General features: G+C 45.7%; 1 protein-coding gene across 2 annotated transcripts in view; it reads right to left on the minus strand.

The window, feature by feature from the left end:
- Window positions 1-15,050, minus strand: part of Atg16 (Autophagy-related 16) — a 95,057-nt gene that overhangs the window by 73,605 nt on the left and 6,402 nt on the right. For both annotated transcript variants that reach the window (XM_089546365.1, XM_089546366.1), the window contains exons 2-3: window positions 5,986-6,100; window positions 3,122-3,206 (exon numbers count right to left, since the gene is read on the minus strand). In XM_089546365.1, coding sequence (XP_089402491.1) covers window positions 3,122-3,206; window positions 5,986-6,100 — 200 coding nt within the window. The remainder of the gene's footprint in view (window positions 1-3,121; window positions 3,207-5,985; window positions 6,101-15,050) is intronic.

The following is a 15,050-nucleotide window of genomic DNA, read 5'->3' on the forward strand; positions in this document are numbered from 1 at the left end:
AAAAAAAAAAACAGGCAAGTACAACATAAATAAACATGAGCTTGAAACCGGGCTTGCAAAACCATAGGCAATTAATTTTCAATGTGTGCACACAGACTGTTGCAACAAAAATGAAGAGTCCTCAGCACAATAAATGTTTGAATGTCGTTTAGAAAGCACAAGCTCCACAGAGAAAAAAAAAAGTGAAATGTATAGACCAGGATCCAAAGCCGTTACCAAGTGCGGCCATTTTCTGTAGACTGGCGCGGTGCGGGCATTTCTTTGGGGATGCTACCGCCGCCACGCCTGCCTAGCAGCCACCATTTACTGCCTTTCAGGCGCTGGAAATTGCTAAGCACATCTACATAGCATGGTTACGTTGTAGCAAGTTTCTGAATTATCACAGAGGTAAAATCATTAGAGGGAAAACTTTTTTGTACGGTTGCAAGCATTAGGTGTATAGCTCGCACGCAATTCCAATTCCAGCATGCTCCTGACCATACCTGCCAGCCATAAAGAACCCAAACAAATAGGGCTCTGTTGTAACCTGCGTGGTGGTGCCCCAGTCACATCACGAAATCATCGTTGTCAGCTCAGCTAAGCCGCAGAGCTAACAGAAAACAAGTTTGCACGATGATCCTCCGTGCGCGTGTAGGATGCATGTGGACTGGGGACAGACGGGTGCGCTACGGACTAGCTACAAACGACGTCTGTGGCGATTGTGGTGCAGCTGAAACAATGGAGCACTTGCTCCTCTGCTGCACCGCGTTCACCCAACCGCATCGCGACATGCCTGCGGTCTACAGGGCGCAGGGCAGAGCGCGCCCACAAGCGAACTCTGATGAGATCTGCGTATACTTCAAACAGACAGGCTTCACGTCCCGTCTGTTCCATGCCAGGTGGTCACCCACAGTGACAAAACGTTCTGCGTGTGTTACCTTTGGACGCTTTATAGCTGGCCACACCCACATCAGCTTATTTGAACAGTGAGCTGCGAGGGTGTGTTTTTGTCTTGTTTCTTCTCTCTGGGGACAGGACACGGCACGCGTGCGGCATATAAATATTTACCTTGAGCGGCCGGCGTGCAACAACCAAGTGAGTGTGTGCGAGCGTCGATGCTCCCACACGAACAGCGGCCCCGCGCGATGCTCTGACTGGCACAACAACCCATCTGTGCCGGTGTGAAAGTCATCGCGTGGGCTGCGATCGGCCGCTCCCCCTCCACCACGCAATTTGCATGCCCGCGCACCACGTACTCTTGACAACCTTGCACAGCGTAGCACCCCATATGTATTTCTGTTTCAATATCCTGTAGTTGTACATAGTGTACACTGCTGCCCTACCCCTATCCTTTCTTCTATCGCTCACCCCCTTTCTTTCCCTCTCCCTGTCCTTTTATTCCCGCTAGCCGCAGCTCACGTGCTTCATGTTTCGATGGCAGATGCCATGGCTAGCAACGTCTGTTCCGTCCATTTTTATTTTTATTTTTCTTAGCAATAAATAGCCACCAACAACGACAATGCTTTATTTAAGCACCGCTTCTCTAGGATCTTGTCAGTTTATGCTTAGCTAATCTTGCGCTGCTTCTTAAACTATTGCGCCTGCATGTCACCGGTGGCACGCTGTCTTTAAATACTTAACATATATTATCGCACATGTCAAAGAAAAGTGAAACTAAAGGATGCTATCTGATGGATAAAAACACAGTTTTACTCACTTTATCAAATCTTGAATAAATATTAGCACGAAACTAGCTTACATAACCTATTCAGCCAGATGAGGAGTCTATTTTATTTGCAAGCTCTCGTCACGGGTGACTGTGTCGCATAACTTTTCAGGCACCGTAGACTGTAATGAAGTCAAGCATATGTTGCTGTGACTCGGGCAGATACCAACAGCACAAATATACTATGGTCACCTCTTCAGCAAGTTGACTGCCCTCGGACGTACGGTTTAAATAGCAATTTAAATTGGCTGCAGTCGTGCTTACATACCCATCCACGAAAAGTGCTTAATGCAGCAATAGCAAGCTCAGCATATAGATGTCGAAGACGAACCACTGGTGATCGAAAACACGCTTTTGCCTGAACAACTTTCAGTCCGCAGCTTGCCGATCCGCTTAAGTACATCTTACACATCACGACACCATGTAATCAAGACAATAATTCTGCATTCTGATGCATAAAATCAGCTTCGATACGCCGGTTTCCAGTTCGTAGCCTGCCTGGTCGGCTATCCTCGGATACCACGTCAATGAGTAACAATATGCGTTGTTGTCACTGTTGTTGCAAATGAAGGAAAGATGAAAAGGAAAGTGCAGGGGCCTGCCCACTGACTCAAGCTGAGCCACAGTCGCTGCCACGTGCAGACAGAGGAGAGTTGAAAGAAGTGAGAGGAAAGATTGAAAGAGCAGACGCGCGTTGCAACAACCGTGTAACTGCAGTACTGGTTGGTGCAGGAGAAGTATGACTACTGATGTACAGCGCACAACTGGATATGTTAGATGGTAAAGCCCATCAATGACAGAAACAAAGCATGCACCCACACAAACATGCATTCTACGAGTGTCGTGCACGCGACCCACAGTCAATCGGCCGCACACGCCAACAGATGGCGCCTGGTAGTCAATAGTAGGAGCATGCCGGCAGCCTGCATCCGAGATTAAATGAATATGGCCTACATTATATTGTTATGGGCAAATACTATTTGCATTTATTGACAAGCGGTAGGAGTCTAAATTGAATACTTCCTAGCAGGGAGCAGCAGGAGGCAGCAACGCGAACAGGGAGACCCGTCAACCAACCTCTTCTCTACTTCGTTCGTCCCTTTGACGTGGGAGGCCACTTCGTCTTCCACTTTCACTTGATCGCAACAATATACTTAGAGGCAATTTTTTTTTGCTAGCAAGGAGTGTGAGGTCGACGTATAGGCAGCATTATGACTTTCGTACTTTTTGGGACATGTTCGCAAAATATCCACGCAATTTGCCACCCCCTTTTTGAAGCCTTAAATTCAAGAAAAAAAAGTGCGCAAATTTTGGTGAGTAAATAAGGTAGCTTAGCAAGAAAGCAGTGCTGGGTCTTGGCACAACGGCAATAAACCACACGGCACAGGAAGCCACCGTCACGCACAAGTTTCTCACCTCAGACTTGCGTCGTAGCAGTTCGGTCATCTCCTCTTGTAACTGGTAGATTTTCGTCTCCAAAGCTGCTCGAGGTTTCCCCATGCTGCAAGGAGGAAGAAGTGGCAAGGCACACCGGCTAAGACACACTTGAACACCGGGAAAGTTGGGATGATTTCCTTTGCCTTGCTTACACAGCACTGCAACCCGAATTCATCTCAAAGGCTCTCTTTTTTTTACAGCACTAAATGTGACACACGGCAAAAAAGGTGCTGTCACTAAGTAACGTAATGAAACGCTACAAAAAAGCACGCAGTCTGGTTATGGTTTACCACTGTCGTGGGCAAGTGTATCCGAAATGCTTCAACCCTAAATCTATGAACTTGACAAGTTCACTGCATAGGAGGTCGCCGTGTATTCATGCTGTTGGGCACAAATATTGAGTGGCGCGATGAAGCTGCGGCACAGATCAGGTTTTTCAAAGAGCCTGTGAAGAACACACATGCCATGTTGCTATTGCAATCTATTGTCGCTCCCAATTAAGTTGGCTTTGCTAGGCTCACTGGATGGGTCAAGCCACGCTCGAGAAAATTTGAGGAGGGCCCACCAGTGGGCCACAACGCAGGCATCAGGGCTCCGAAAATCGTTGCTGCCGTGAATGCACTAATAAAGAAATGAGCAACTACATTGCATGTGCCTTTAATACGACCTTGTTTCCTTCTGTGTTCTCTCTTCTTGTGCAGTGCTTCGATCACCTTCATGACCACTACGTGAAAAAAGGAGGACAGTGAAACACGTAGTAGCACAGCAGACGAAACCTCAGTGAAGGTTTGTGCTCCCGATTTCCACTGGGAGGAAAAAAAAATCTGATTACTTAACCTCTTAAAGGTGCAGTGAAGAGGAACCTGAACTCATCTTTTTGCCACGGGAACTCAATCTACACGTTCCGAGCATTCTTAGAAACTTCGACTTATTGCTCCATGTGGCCGATTTCCCTAATTTAAATCAGATCCACGTCCAGCTCCCGCCATTTTTTTTTTAATTCTCCCCGTACCGTGGGCAGAGTCGACCAACGCGTGGAGTGCCTCTCAGTCAGCTCTGTGGAGGCTTTGCTTTCATTTTATTTTGTTTTTAGGTTTCCATGAATAAATAGTTTCATTCGCAGATAATATAGCCGCAAAATAAGCCCGCAGAAATAAAAATACGCGCGCACTATTTGCTACTACGGAATACTACGTATTACTCCGCCAATGGCAGAGTGGCAAGCCTCCACAGAGCTGGCTGAAAGGCACTCCACGCGTTGGTCGAACCGAATGCGGAGACTAAAAAAAAAAAAGGCGGGAGCCGGACATCAATCCGATTTAATTAGGGAAATCGGCCACACAGAGCAACAAATCAAAGTTTCTAAGAATGCTCGGAACGTGTAGATTGAGTTCCCGCGAGTTCAGTTTCCTCTTCACTGCTCCTTTAAAAAGTGCTCGGTCTGCTAGACTCAGGTTACATGACTTACCTGTAAAATTTCCAACTCCTTTAGTTACATAGCGCACACAGATGCCCCCCCCCCCCCCCCCAAGAAAGAGTGCGGTTGGAAAGAATGCACCGGGCACAGAAGAGATCACCGCTTCCTAATACAGTAAGCACATACTGTGACATACTTTAGCTTCGCAGAGTTCCTGGGTGGTTCAAACACTGACACAGAGCCTCAACTAGCTTCTTGAGCGACTGCAATGCCTGCTTTCATTCCGGTGCAAACTCCACTCACACTCTCAGAAACGCACACAAAAAAGAAAGAAAGAAAGTGCGGTACAAAGAAATCAGGCCCCTTGAGGAAAAAAAATAAAGACACAACTCATTGATATGCGCACTCACTATTCCAGCTTAGGGCTGCTTCAACTGAAGCAGTTTGAATGCATGAACAAGCCTTGGACACTGTGTTACCACCCCACCTTTTAATGAACTGTGCCTCTCGCCATACTCCTTCTGCCTGCCAGAAGCAACTTTGCATTCCACTCAACCCTACCAGAACGATCCTGTGCAGCAGATCAAGGCTGAATGAACTGCTTTTTCAAACCAATGCTGCTGCTACTCTCAGCAGCCAGGCACCCACGCCTGCCACACAGTACTGAAGACACCTTCAGGGCAGTGTCATTGTAAAATACCTGAGCAATCATGGAGTGAAACAAAAAAATCGTTTTGGACAGTTGTTTTGTGAACAATTTCTTTGCACGACCCTCGGATCGCACATATTCCCAGCCACCTGGTGGTTCCACGAGAAACAATGCTGCGATATGCAATACATTCGTTTATATTTAATTCTCGTAATGGTGGCTTTCAATGCAGGCAGATTCTCAAAGAGTGCTCTCCAATATCGTTGGCAAGAAAACCATGCATGCTACTTGTTTTTCCAGACCTTACCAATGGGATAAACATCACTGGTGTACCATGTTTGAAGTGTTATATGTGTGGTTTTGGCTATGAGTTGGTGCACGACGATGCAACCCTTGTACAATGCAGACAATTTCTACACCTACTACAATTTCTATGCCTACTATCTCTCAGCGCATGGATGTCGACGCGAGGCTGAGGTATTATGCAAATTTGTATGACTACCGTTTATGCCTGTAAGTGCTTTCCTCAGTGATACCAGCAGAATTACACATTACTACCTGAACCAAGCGTTTCCCTCAGTGACTCTCAAGCACAGTCACAGTCTATTAAAAACACCAGTTGTCATTTGTTGGCAGTAATGGGTGGCTTGAAAGACCACCAAGATCTGCTAGCATAAATATGCCTGTGCCTGGTCCATCCTTTTCCGAACATATGCCGCAGCATGACAGTGCACACAGTGCGCGGCACTGCACAGCAGCAGAGTGAACAGGCCCCACCTGGATTCAGAGTTCATCTGCAGCTGAAGGTTCTCCTGCTGCAGGCGCTCCTTCTGCACCGTCAGCTGCACATTGTCTGCACGCAGGGCGTCCACACGCTCAAACAGCTGCGTGCCTGAAACACATATAAAAGAAGCATCCCCCCACAAAAATTTCAAAATCTGTGTTTAAACTCTTTGAAACACATACTGGCAACCTACTGAAATAAGGCACAATTGCGGCAACAGTTGCACTTTTATTTACCTCCAATTCATTAAAAAAAATACCAATGAGCAACCAATGGCCTTTTCCTCAGCGGCAAGTTTCACAGCTGCCGCCCCAGATCGACGGTGCTACTTTTCCACTCTAGCCATACCCTCCTCCTCCTCCTCCTCCTTCCAGGGTAACTGGGTGGTTCCAGTGGTAGCCACCTTTGACCTGCATCTTACACTCTCGCCAACATTCCTCTTCCCATGGCGACCAACCCCCTCTGGTTACGCTTTCCTGTGCTCTCGCCACACCCTCCTCCTTCCACAGTAACCATCCTCTAGTTGGCGGTTCCATCGCTAATGCCACGTCCTTCTCCTTCCACGGTAACTGCCTTCAGGACAATTCTCAGAAAGCATAACCGGAGGGTGATAACCGTGACAATTGTAACCCACTTGCCAAACCCTTCTTCTTCCAGGGTAACTACCCTCCGGGTCATTCTTGTGGCAACCATTCACCGGTCACACCTTCTCATGCTCTTGCCATACTTTCCTCCTTCCACAGTAGCCACCCTTCGGTTGTATATTCCTCCACTATCAGCACACCCGTTTCCCTCCACAGTAATCACCCTCCGAGTGGTTACCATGGCAACACATCCACCAGTTATGGGGACTACTACTACTACTACTACTACTACTACTACTACTACTACTACTACTACTACTACTACTACTACTGTAAGAGGGGTTGTGGCTCAGCAGAACCTAGGTCACTTTGCAAAGTCCAGCAAAGGTTCAGGCCAAGCATTCAGGCTGCGAGCGAGCTTTCACACCTCCGGATTGTCGTCGTCTTTCACCCACACAGTTCACCACAGTGAGCGAGCATGGCTGCTACACTACAATTACCTCCCGACGAAAAAGGAGGCATCCTGCCGACTTAGGGAGCACGCATGGTAGGCAGATCGTAGTACGGCTTGAGGCAGTCGACGTGCACTGTTTCACGGTCATGAAGGCAAAAGCGGTTCAATAATGTAGTTCACTGGAGAGGTCTGACAGATAACAAAGTACAGGCCGTGGTACTTGGAAATGAGTTTCGTGGAGAGACTGCGACCAGCTGAGATATCCCAAAGACACACGAGCGAGTCTGGGGTATAGGACGGAAGAGGACTGGTAGCATGGAGAACGCAGCATCACAGTCTGGTGTCCAAGACGAAAGGTTGGGGTCCCCGGCAAGTAGGTCCATGAAAGGAGACACGATGGAAATTAAGAGCACAGCCCGATGAAGCTACGCAGCTCTTTCGGAACTCAGCGACTGCGCGCAGTTTTGCAGGAACGGGAAGGATGCCTTCTTTGGAGACAACATGGCCCAAGATGGTAAGCCGCCGGGCAGCATTGCAGGGCACGCACGTGGCAGACCAGGTGAGATGAAAAGTCTCGAGAAAAGGCGATGACATCATCCAGGTAACAGAGACATGTGTGCCACTTGAGTCCGCTGAGAACTGTGTCCCATCATGCGCTCGAATGTGGCTGGCGCATTGCACAAGCCGACCGGCATGACGTTAAATTTGTAGAGGCCATCGGGCGTAACAAAGGCCGTCTTTGGCCGGTCAGCGGCAGGCAAGAGCCCCTTCCAGCAACTGGAGAGCAGGTCCAGCAAGGAAAAGAATCCCACGCCTTGCAGACAGTCGAGGGAATCGTCAATATCGGGAAGTGGACACACATCCTTTCGCTCTGTTTGTTGAGTTTTGTGGCACATAGGCAGTTAAGGCCGCTATGCACCAAGCTCAAGGTAGAAGGAAATTGTCCTGAGCGGAGTTTTACGAGAATATGAAAATCATCGTCGGTGTAGAGAGCCTATGACATTGGTATGCGTTACCTACTAATGTTATAGGGGAAAGAAATTTTATAAATGGCTAATAATAAAAGCTTTAAATAAGGTCAGGTAGCCTCAGCGGCGATCCTTGGCTGGGCAAAGATGCTGAGCCTCCCAACCAACCAAACAAAAACTTAAAGGGACACTGAGGAGAGCTCTATTAATATTTTTTTTATAGCAAAATCCGATAGTTCGGCATTTCATGGCTTTGTTGCCACTTGGCCAGCAGCGAAAGATGCATTTATTTCTAAGAAATTTGGATTCGAAGTTGAAAACGTTTTTCCCGCCGCTCTGATTCAAACTTGGGATTCTCCTATGACGACACAGGACTAAGTGACGTGAAACATGACGGGCGCATGACGTAACGCAGACTCAGTGATTTCTGGCGGCCAGCAGTGCAGCCCAGCAGCAGCCGAAAAGAAAGCTACCGCCGGCCGCACGTTGAAGGCATCTATCGGCTATTGCGGCCATCGCTTCATTTACGTTTGCACCTGCGTTTTGCCAACGTTACAATGGATCCCGTTCTCGAAGTCGTCAACGAAGTTCTCGCAAATAGACACCTTTAGCATACCGTGTACCTTGTTACCGTTAGCGGAATACCGGGAGCCCGCATACCACTGTGAGCAGGCACTGATTGGTCCCGGCGCTGCAGGAGCGCGCGTAGCTGTCGGGTACGTGGCGCCATCTGGCGACGTCAAGAAGATTTGCGCATGCATTTGCCGCGCCTCAGTGATTCGTAGCTTCTCGTGTCCTAGTGTTGCTAGAACTATTGGTTCTAGCAACACTGTTTTGTCCTATGACGTCATGAAGCTTGTACTTGCGAGTTTGGCCTGTGGCGGCGATACCTGTATTTTGGTTCTTGCTCTTTTCTACGTTACAAGAGCTTTGTTGTCAGTATGAATGGCATTTTTGTAATCAGGAGCTGGTATTCTGTCGATGCAAGTCAACTTCAATTTCTCCTCAGTGTCCCTTTAAGTCCTCTTCTCAGGAATGAGAAGGTGGCTGAAGTGCATCTAAAAGTAAAGCGAGGCAGTGGGTAAAAAATTTAGAGTTTGTCAAGCAAACCTGCTTCTCTTAAAAAGCCAAACACCCAAGACACGTCAACAATTGCATCTTTTCCCAACAATAACATTGGGACCGTCATTTGGCATACCTCCATTCAAATCATTCTTATTTCTTATTTTTGTTCTTTACTGCAACTGTCGTGCCATTTTGATGTTTTCTTAGTTATGTTTGCCTGTTATGTTTCCTTTTTTTTTTCTCTCTGATGTGCTTGCCTTAACACGTTATGCTACTCATTGTTACCACGTTCCGCGAGCACATTGTCCTTTATTGATGTGCTTTATTTTGTGTCGTGTATTCTTTTTTTCTTTCTCTTATTTCTGCGTCGTTTCTTCTTCCCTACTAATTTGTTGATTCATTGTTTAACATGATTGTATGTTTCCCTTTTGTTTCCTTTGGTAATTAATGCACTGTATAGTATATTTATGCCCCCCTCACACAATGCCCAATGTGATGGTTAACAATGTGATGGTTCGGGCTAGTGGGTATGCGTTATGTTCCATAGCACAGCAAGAACTCGGGGAACAAACACAAGCGCTAACTTCCACTAACGCTTGATTTGGTGCACACAGAATTTATACATGAAGAAAAATGATACCTGTCAGATTAGACAAAATAAATTGTGAACAACATTAAAAAGCAAATGCAACACGTTTCACCGATTGGCGTACTGCCCTGAGTCTAAAAATGCCATATCTTTCTTTGTCAGCAACAATGACGGACTGTTGACACAGCTTTCAGGTCCAGCTTTTTCGATTGCAACGGCCTCGATAATTTCTCATTAACCTATCCGCATTTCTACCAATCACATTGCATTCTTCAAAACCAGGCTTGCATTTATGAGCACGACAGTGCCGTGCCAAATTGCTGGAACCGCCATCCCTAACTTCGCCATGGCGCTCGCTTAACCGCTCATTAAGGCAATCTATGAGCCTGTAAAGTATTTCAAATAAATAAATAGTGTATGCAATCAAATATTCTCAAACTCCTTTGAGACCAAATGTAAAATAATAAACCTGTGTTGAACAGCTAAAAGATAACAAGAGACTGCCCGGTTAAAGGTCAATTAAAAATTGTTCTTTGCACTTTGCTGTACATATCCAATGGCAATACTAAACTTTCAGAGCAGCTTACCGTGTATGACACACAAAAACAAGAAAACGTTACTTTCAATTATCTTTTAAAACCACTGTGCTACGGTAAAACAAAGTCATGGCACATTCAGTAACTGCAAAAAGCCAAACTGCAGAAATCAGCTTTGTTCCAAGTGACAACTAACAATGCTAATGAATTTGACATTCTCTTAAAAAATTGTGAAGGAATGAATAAAAAAAAGCCTACTGAATCAAGTGCCAATCTTTCAAAAAATGACTGACCTCATATATTTCAACAAGTACACAATTAAAAAAAACGCCCCTTCACAGTTTGGCAACTGCAGTTATCGGTTCCAATATCATCCGTTTAAGCGAGAGAAAACTTGGAACATTCTTTAGCACTAGACAAAAATTCAGTACAAATTCACTTTAGCTGCTTCAGTTTAAGTCAAGTTGTGCAGTTCTTAACTGAACCAGACTGCGCCATCATTCCACGGAAGTCCCAGAAATAAAAATGGCCAAACTTCCCACTCAGTGTTTGAAAAACAAAAAGAGAGCCGAAGAACTGTGACCCTAGGCCGGGCACACAACAGAATGAGTCGCACAGAAGGGGAAGTTCGCCTGCCGTGTGACAGCAGCCAAAAGGCACAGACCAGCTGCGGCGTCACACTGTGCTCGGCCGTAAGCGCCGGCCTGTAGGAACAATGGCAATCAGGGTCTGGGCCCAATGCAACTGTCACCTCCAACGCTTTGGAAAGATGCCCCACCTCGTTTTTCAAAACAGCTCTATGCAACACTATTCTGCTCTGCGAATCTGTTCATTGCACTGAGGATGTACACGGTTGCCGATGCACATTTCATGTTCCATTCTGAACTTCAAGAATGACAGAGCGAGATACCACGTGTGACTGCTACTGCAATAGACTGCATGCCTGCACAGCATGGCGAATCATCACACAGCACAAAGCAAGGATTTACCCCTGTTGTCTTATCTCTCCCCTGCCCTGCTGAGAGAGATTAGCTTCTTTTTTTTCGCTCTTTCCATTGCGACACTACCTGTGTTTCCCGTATGCTTTCAGTGTGCTTTCGTTTGCAGCCCACATTTACGATGTGTGCCGCTTGTGTGCGCAGCTTGAATGCGTAAAAAGAAGAGACTGACAATAAGACTGTCACGTTACGCTGGCAGAAATGTCACATCCGAAGCCCATCTGACATTTCATTCAGGAAGCTCCCTGCCCCTCTGACACGCTACGCACAGAATTGTGCACAAAACAAACTCTAAGCTTTTTCTGAGAGTGGGCTGCACTTAGCAGTGATTTCTTTGTTTGAGGCAAATTTAGCGTCCTTCATGTCGCAACTAAGCTGGTTTCTTAAGCCATATAGCAAACGCAGTAAATAATATTTTGCGAAACAGTGAGCAGGGTAGCATGTAATAACATCCTTTTCTTCTGCAATTTCGAGCGTAATGGCCCCCTTCCAAAGAGAAATTATTTTCATGATCCTTCGGATGTTTACTTGATAAGTCGCCGCATTTCTATGTTGCTATTTTCATCAATTAGGACACTCTATACAAAATTTCACACACCCTTGCAAAAAACAACCACTAGTATCTTGCACTGCAAAACTAACAAACTGTCTTTCCGTCAGAAAAATACTTCATTTCGATGGAAACAAAAAATGGCGTGTCAAAGGGCAAAAACATGTTACAGAGCAGGAAAAAATAAAAAGGAAAGTGCATTACTCTAAAAACTGACAATAATCTTTATTTTCTCTAAACACAAATTCCCCAATTACTATATAAAAGTTGGACAACCTGCCTTTCCTGACATTCCCCCATCAAGCATCAGTGAATAACCACACCTACACAGTGACAGAGATGCGGGAAAGCAGTTGTGCAGCAAGTATACAATGCTATATCCCAGAAACTGTGAAGGAATCGGCTTCCTAGTCAGATTCACTCGCTACCATTGATTCAATTCTTGGAAACTGAGAAAGCAAACAGTGTGCAGATGTTCTGTTCCCTTTTCTGCACACAACAAAACCTCCCTTTGCTGTATTATTTCTTGTACCTCTTCAACCGTGTTTGTATGCTATGTTTCACGAGTCTGCAATTATTCAATGTCTCTTTCATTCCCTGTTGGTTTCCTAGAGCGTCTGGCCAAATGCTTGTATTTCTGATACAAAAAGTTTTCAGTTCTCTCTTCTGGCATTTGCTTGATGTTAGAGTGATCTTTACGTTCTTCACCTTACAAGAAAGAAGATGCACCTCTTGCCATCCGGCCAGTCACCCATGAAAAGCTCTGGACACAATTTTTCAACAGGAGCACTAGAATGCTGGCAGAAAACAGCGCCATAGCTTGCTTATCAGACAAAAAAAAAAAAAAGAGTCCAGCATGTTCTTGACATCTTATAAGAGCGGCTTAAAGGGCAACTGCAGCACTTTTTTGAGAATTTCGCGATATTCAAGGATTCAAATCTATGTAAGCTGTAGGTAAAGCATGCCAAGTGTTTGTGAACTTGCATTTAAATTAGTGACGTAATCGACGATTGAATTTTCCACTTCTTCTCAATGCACCGGAGAAGTGCAAGAAAACTCAACAAGCCGTCACGGAAGGTATGATTTCAAATTACCGCTGTCGTCCGCCACACCCTGTCCTGACGCATTAGACACTGCCAAACAACTCTCGGCAGAGTTCGCCTTCGGTGGCGCTGGTTTTTCTCCTTCAAAGCAGGCGTTTGTGCGTTGAAAATGTACCAATACCTTCGATGACGTCATCATACGCCCCCCACTTGGCATTGTGCGCTGCAAAGAAGCTTGAAGGGTGTCCGGATTTCAATCGGCGATTACTTCACTATTTCAAGTGCTAGCCCAAAAAGACTTTGCATGTTTTACCTGCAAGTTTCACACATTCGACCCTCTTAAGCTCGCTGATATCTAAAACCTATGCAGTTTCCCTTTAAAGGGCCTCAGAAAGGGTCCCTTAATGAAGTTGGTATGGTATGTCTAGGATGTTAAAGTACGCCGCTTCATAAATATCCTCCAGAAATAATTTCTTTATGTGTTTTGTGGAAGCTAAATTATATGCAGACAAAATTTGAACTTTTGCGCATTTGCCTCTCCTGTCGTCAATTTTCACGCACCAAAACAGTGGCCCTCCACTCGGTCCCTCCCTTTCCTACACCGGCTGCCGGCGCGTGCAGAGTGGCCACGGTTAGGGCAGTTGCATGACATCTGAAAGAATTTGCCGCAGCGAACCAATGATAACCCCCAACTGCTCCCATGTATGATTTCCTGTGTATGACACAAACGTCATATGGCACATTTCGCACAAAAGCCCGGCATCGCGCGTCACTGCGAGATGCGAAAGCGGAAATTATTAACAATGTATTGTAAATTTCCAGCTCGCTTTTGCGGTCTCATGTGCAGCTTGAATGCTCAGTGGCATGTACTCTCCATAATGCAAGCATTTTAAAGCCAAGCCCGAATGCCCTTTTCTGTGGCCCTTTAAGCATGAAGCATACTGAGCATCTTTTCAGGAGGACATAGGGGCGCAATAAAAGACACGGACATAGAAGTAGACAGGGACCGTGTCTTTCTATGTCCGTGTCTTTTATTGCGCCCCTGTGTCCTCCTGAAAAGTTATGAACCAACACGCCCAAATACAAGTACTTCTGAATACTGAGCATCTTTGCCTTTCTAGAATGCTGTGGGCTTACAGGAGTCAATTTCTGCCAGATGCAACAGCATACAACTGACAACAAACAGGACAAGGTCAAAAAGCCTGCTCAACTCAACAAAGCAAGTTAAGTCAAGCTTAACCCTTTCAGGCGGCATTTTTTGTTTTGACTGAAGTAAATTATTTTTTTACCTAAGTAGTATATTCAGGCCTCAAGAAAGGGAATTGTTAGTTTTTGAGCGTGAAAGACCAGCAGGTCAGTTCTTGCAACGATGTGGAGAATTCTGTACAAAGTGCCATAAATAGTACCATCGAAATGTTCTTGTGTGTCAGGTAAACACCGTAGGGATCGTGGAATCCCTTTGTGTTTCGAAGATGCACATTATGCTCGAAATTGAGCAAAAATCATCAATGTTTTCACTCCCGGCAAAATCTGTCTGCGTAAGAACGGCGGACAAAGTGCTACCTAGCACACTGTTATGTGAAATATTACTGCGTTCGCTACATGGTACCAAAAAACAACTTATTTGCAACAAGAAGGGTGCTCAATTTGACTGAAATAATGAAATTACTGTTAAGTGCTTCATTTTCTCAGAAAAAGCTGCAAGTTTGCCGCTTACGCAATTGTGTACAAAGCGTCTGAAAGGGTTAAGTCAATAAAGTAGGTTTCGTGGCCACGTATGTACACTCGCCATAAAAAGTAGCATATGAACGAAATATCAGCAAAAAATGCAATTTCACTTCCAGCCTTAAATGCATATATGCAGTCCAATTCTGAGTGTGCAAACTACATGAATCACACTGCATCATTAAATCTCAGGAAATGTGCCTTGGATGAAAGAAAATCAAGATTTGTAGCCAATGCTACGCTCAATTAACTTCTGATGGCAGCTGTACATGCAGCTGTCATGGCCCATGGGTGGAAGCTCTTAAGGGGGCTGCTAAGTCGCACACCACCAAAGGCAAGACTGGTGGAAGGGACAGACCTGCCCTGACACAGCAGCCACATCCGTGCGCTGGACCTCCGCAGAGAACGCGCACAGAACAGGGGCGGGGCCCCCCTCACTAGGAGCAGGGTTCGAAGTTCGAAACTCTAGAAATAGAAGTTGTTGACGACCACAAAATTCTTGGAGTATACTTCTCTTCTAGCTTAGGCTGGGATACTCATATCAAT

This window comes from Amblyomma mixtum, chromosome 5, assembly GCF_055824585.1.
Source record: "Amblyomma mixtum isolate Tamu chromosome 5, ASM5582458v1, whole genome shotgun sequence".
Classification (NCBI taxonomy): domain Eukaryota; kingdom Metazoa; phylum Arthropoda; class Arachnida; order Ixodida; family Ixodidae; genus Amblyomma; species Amblyomma mixtum.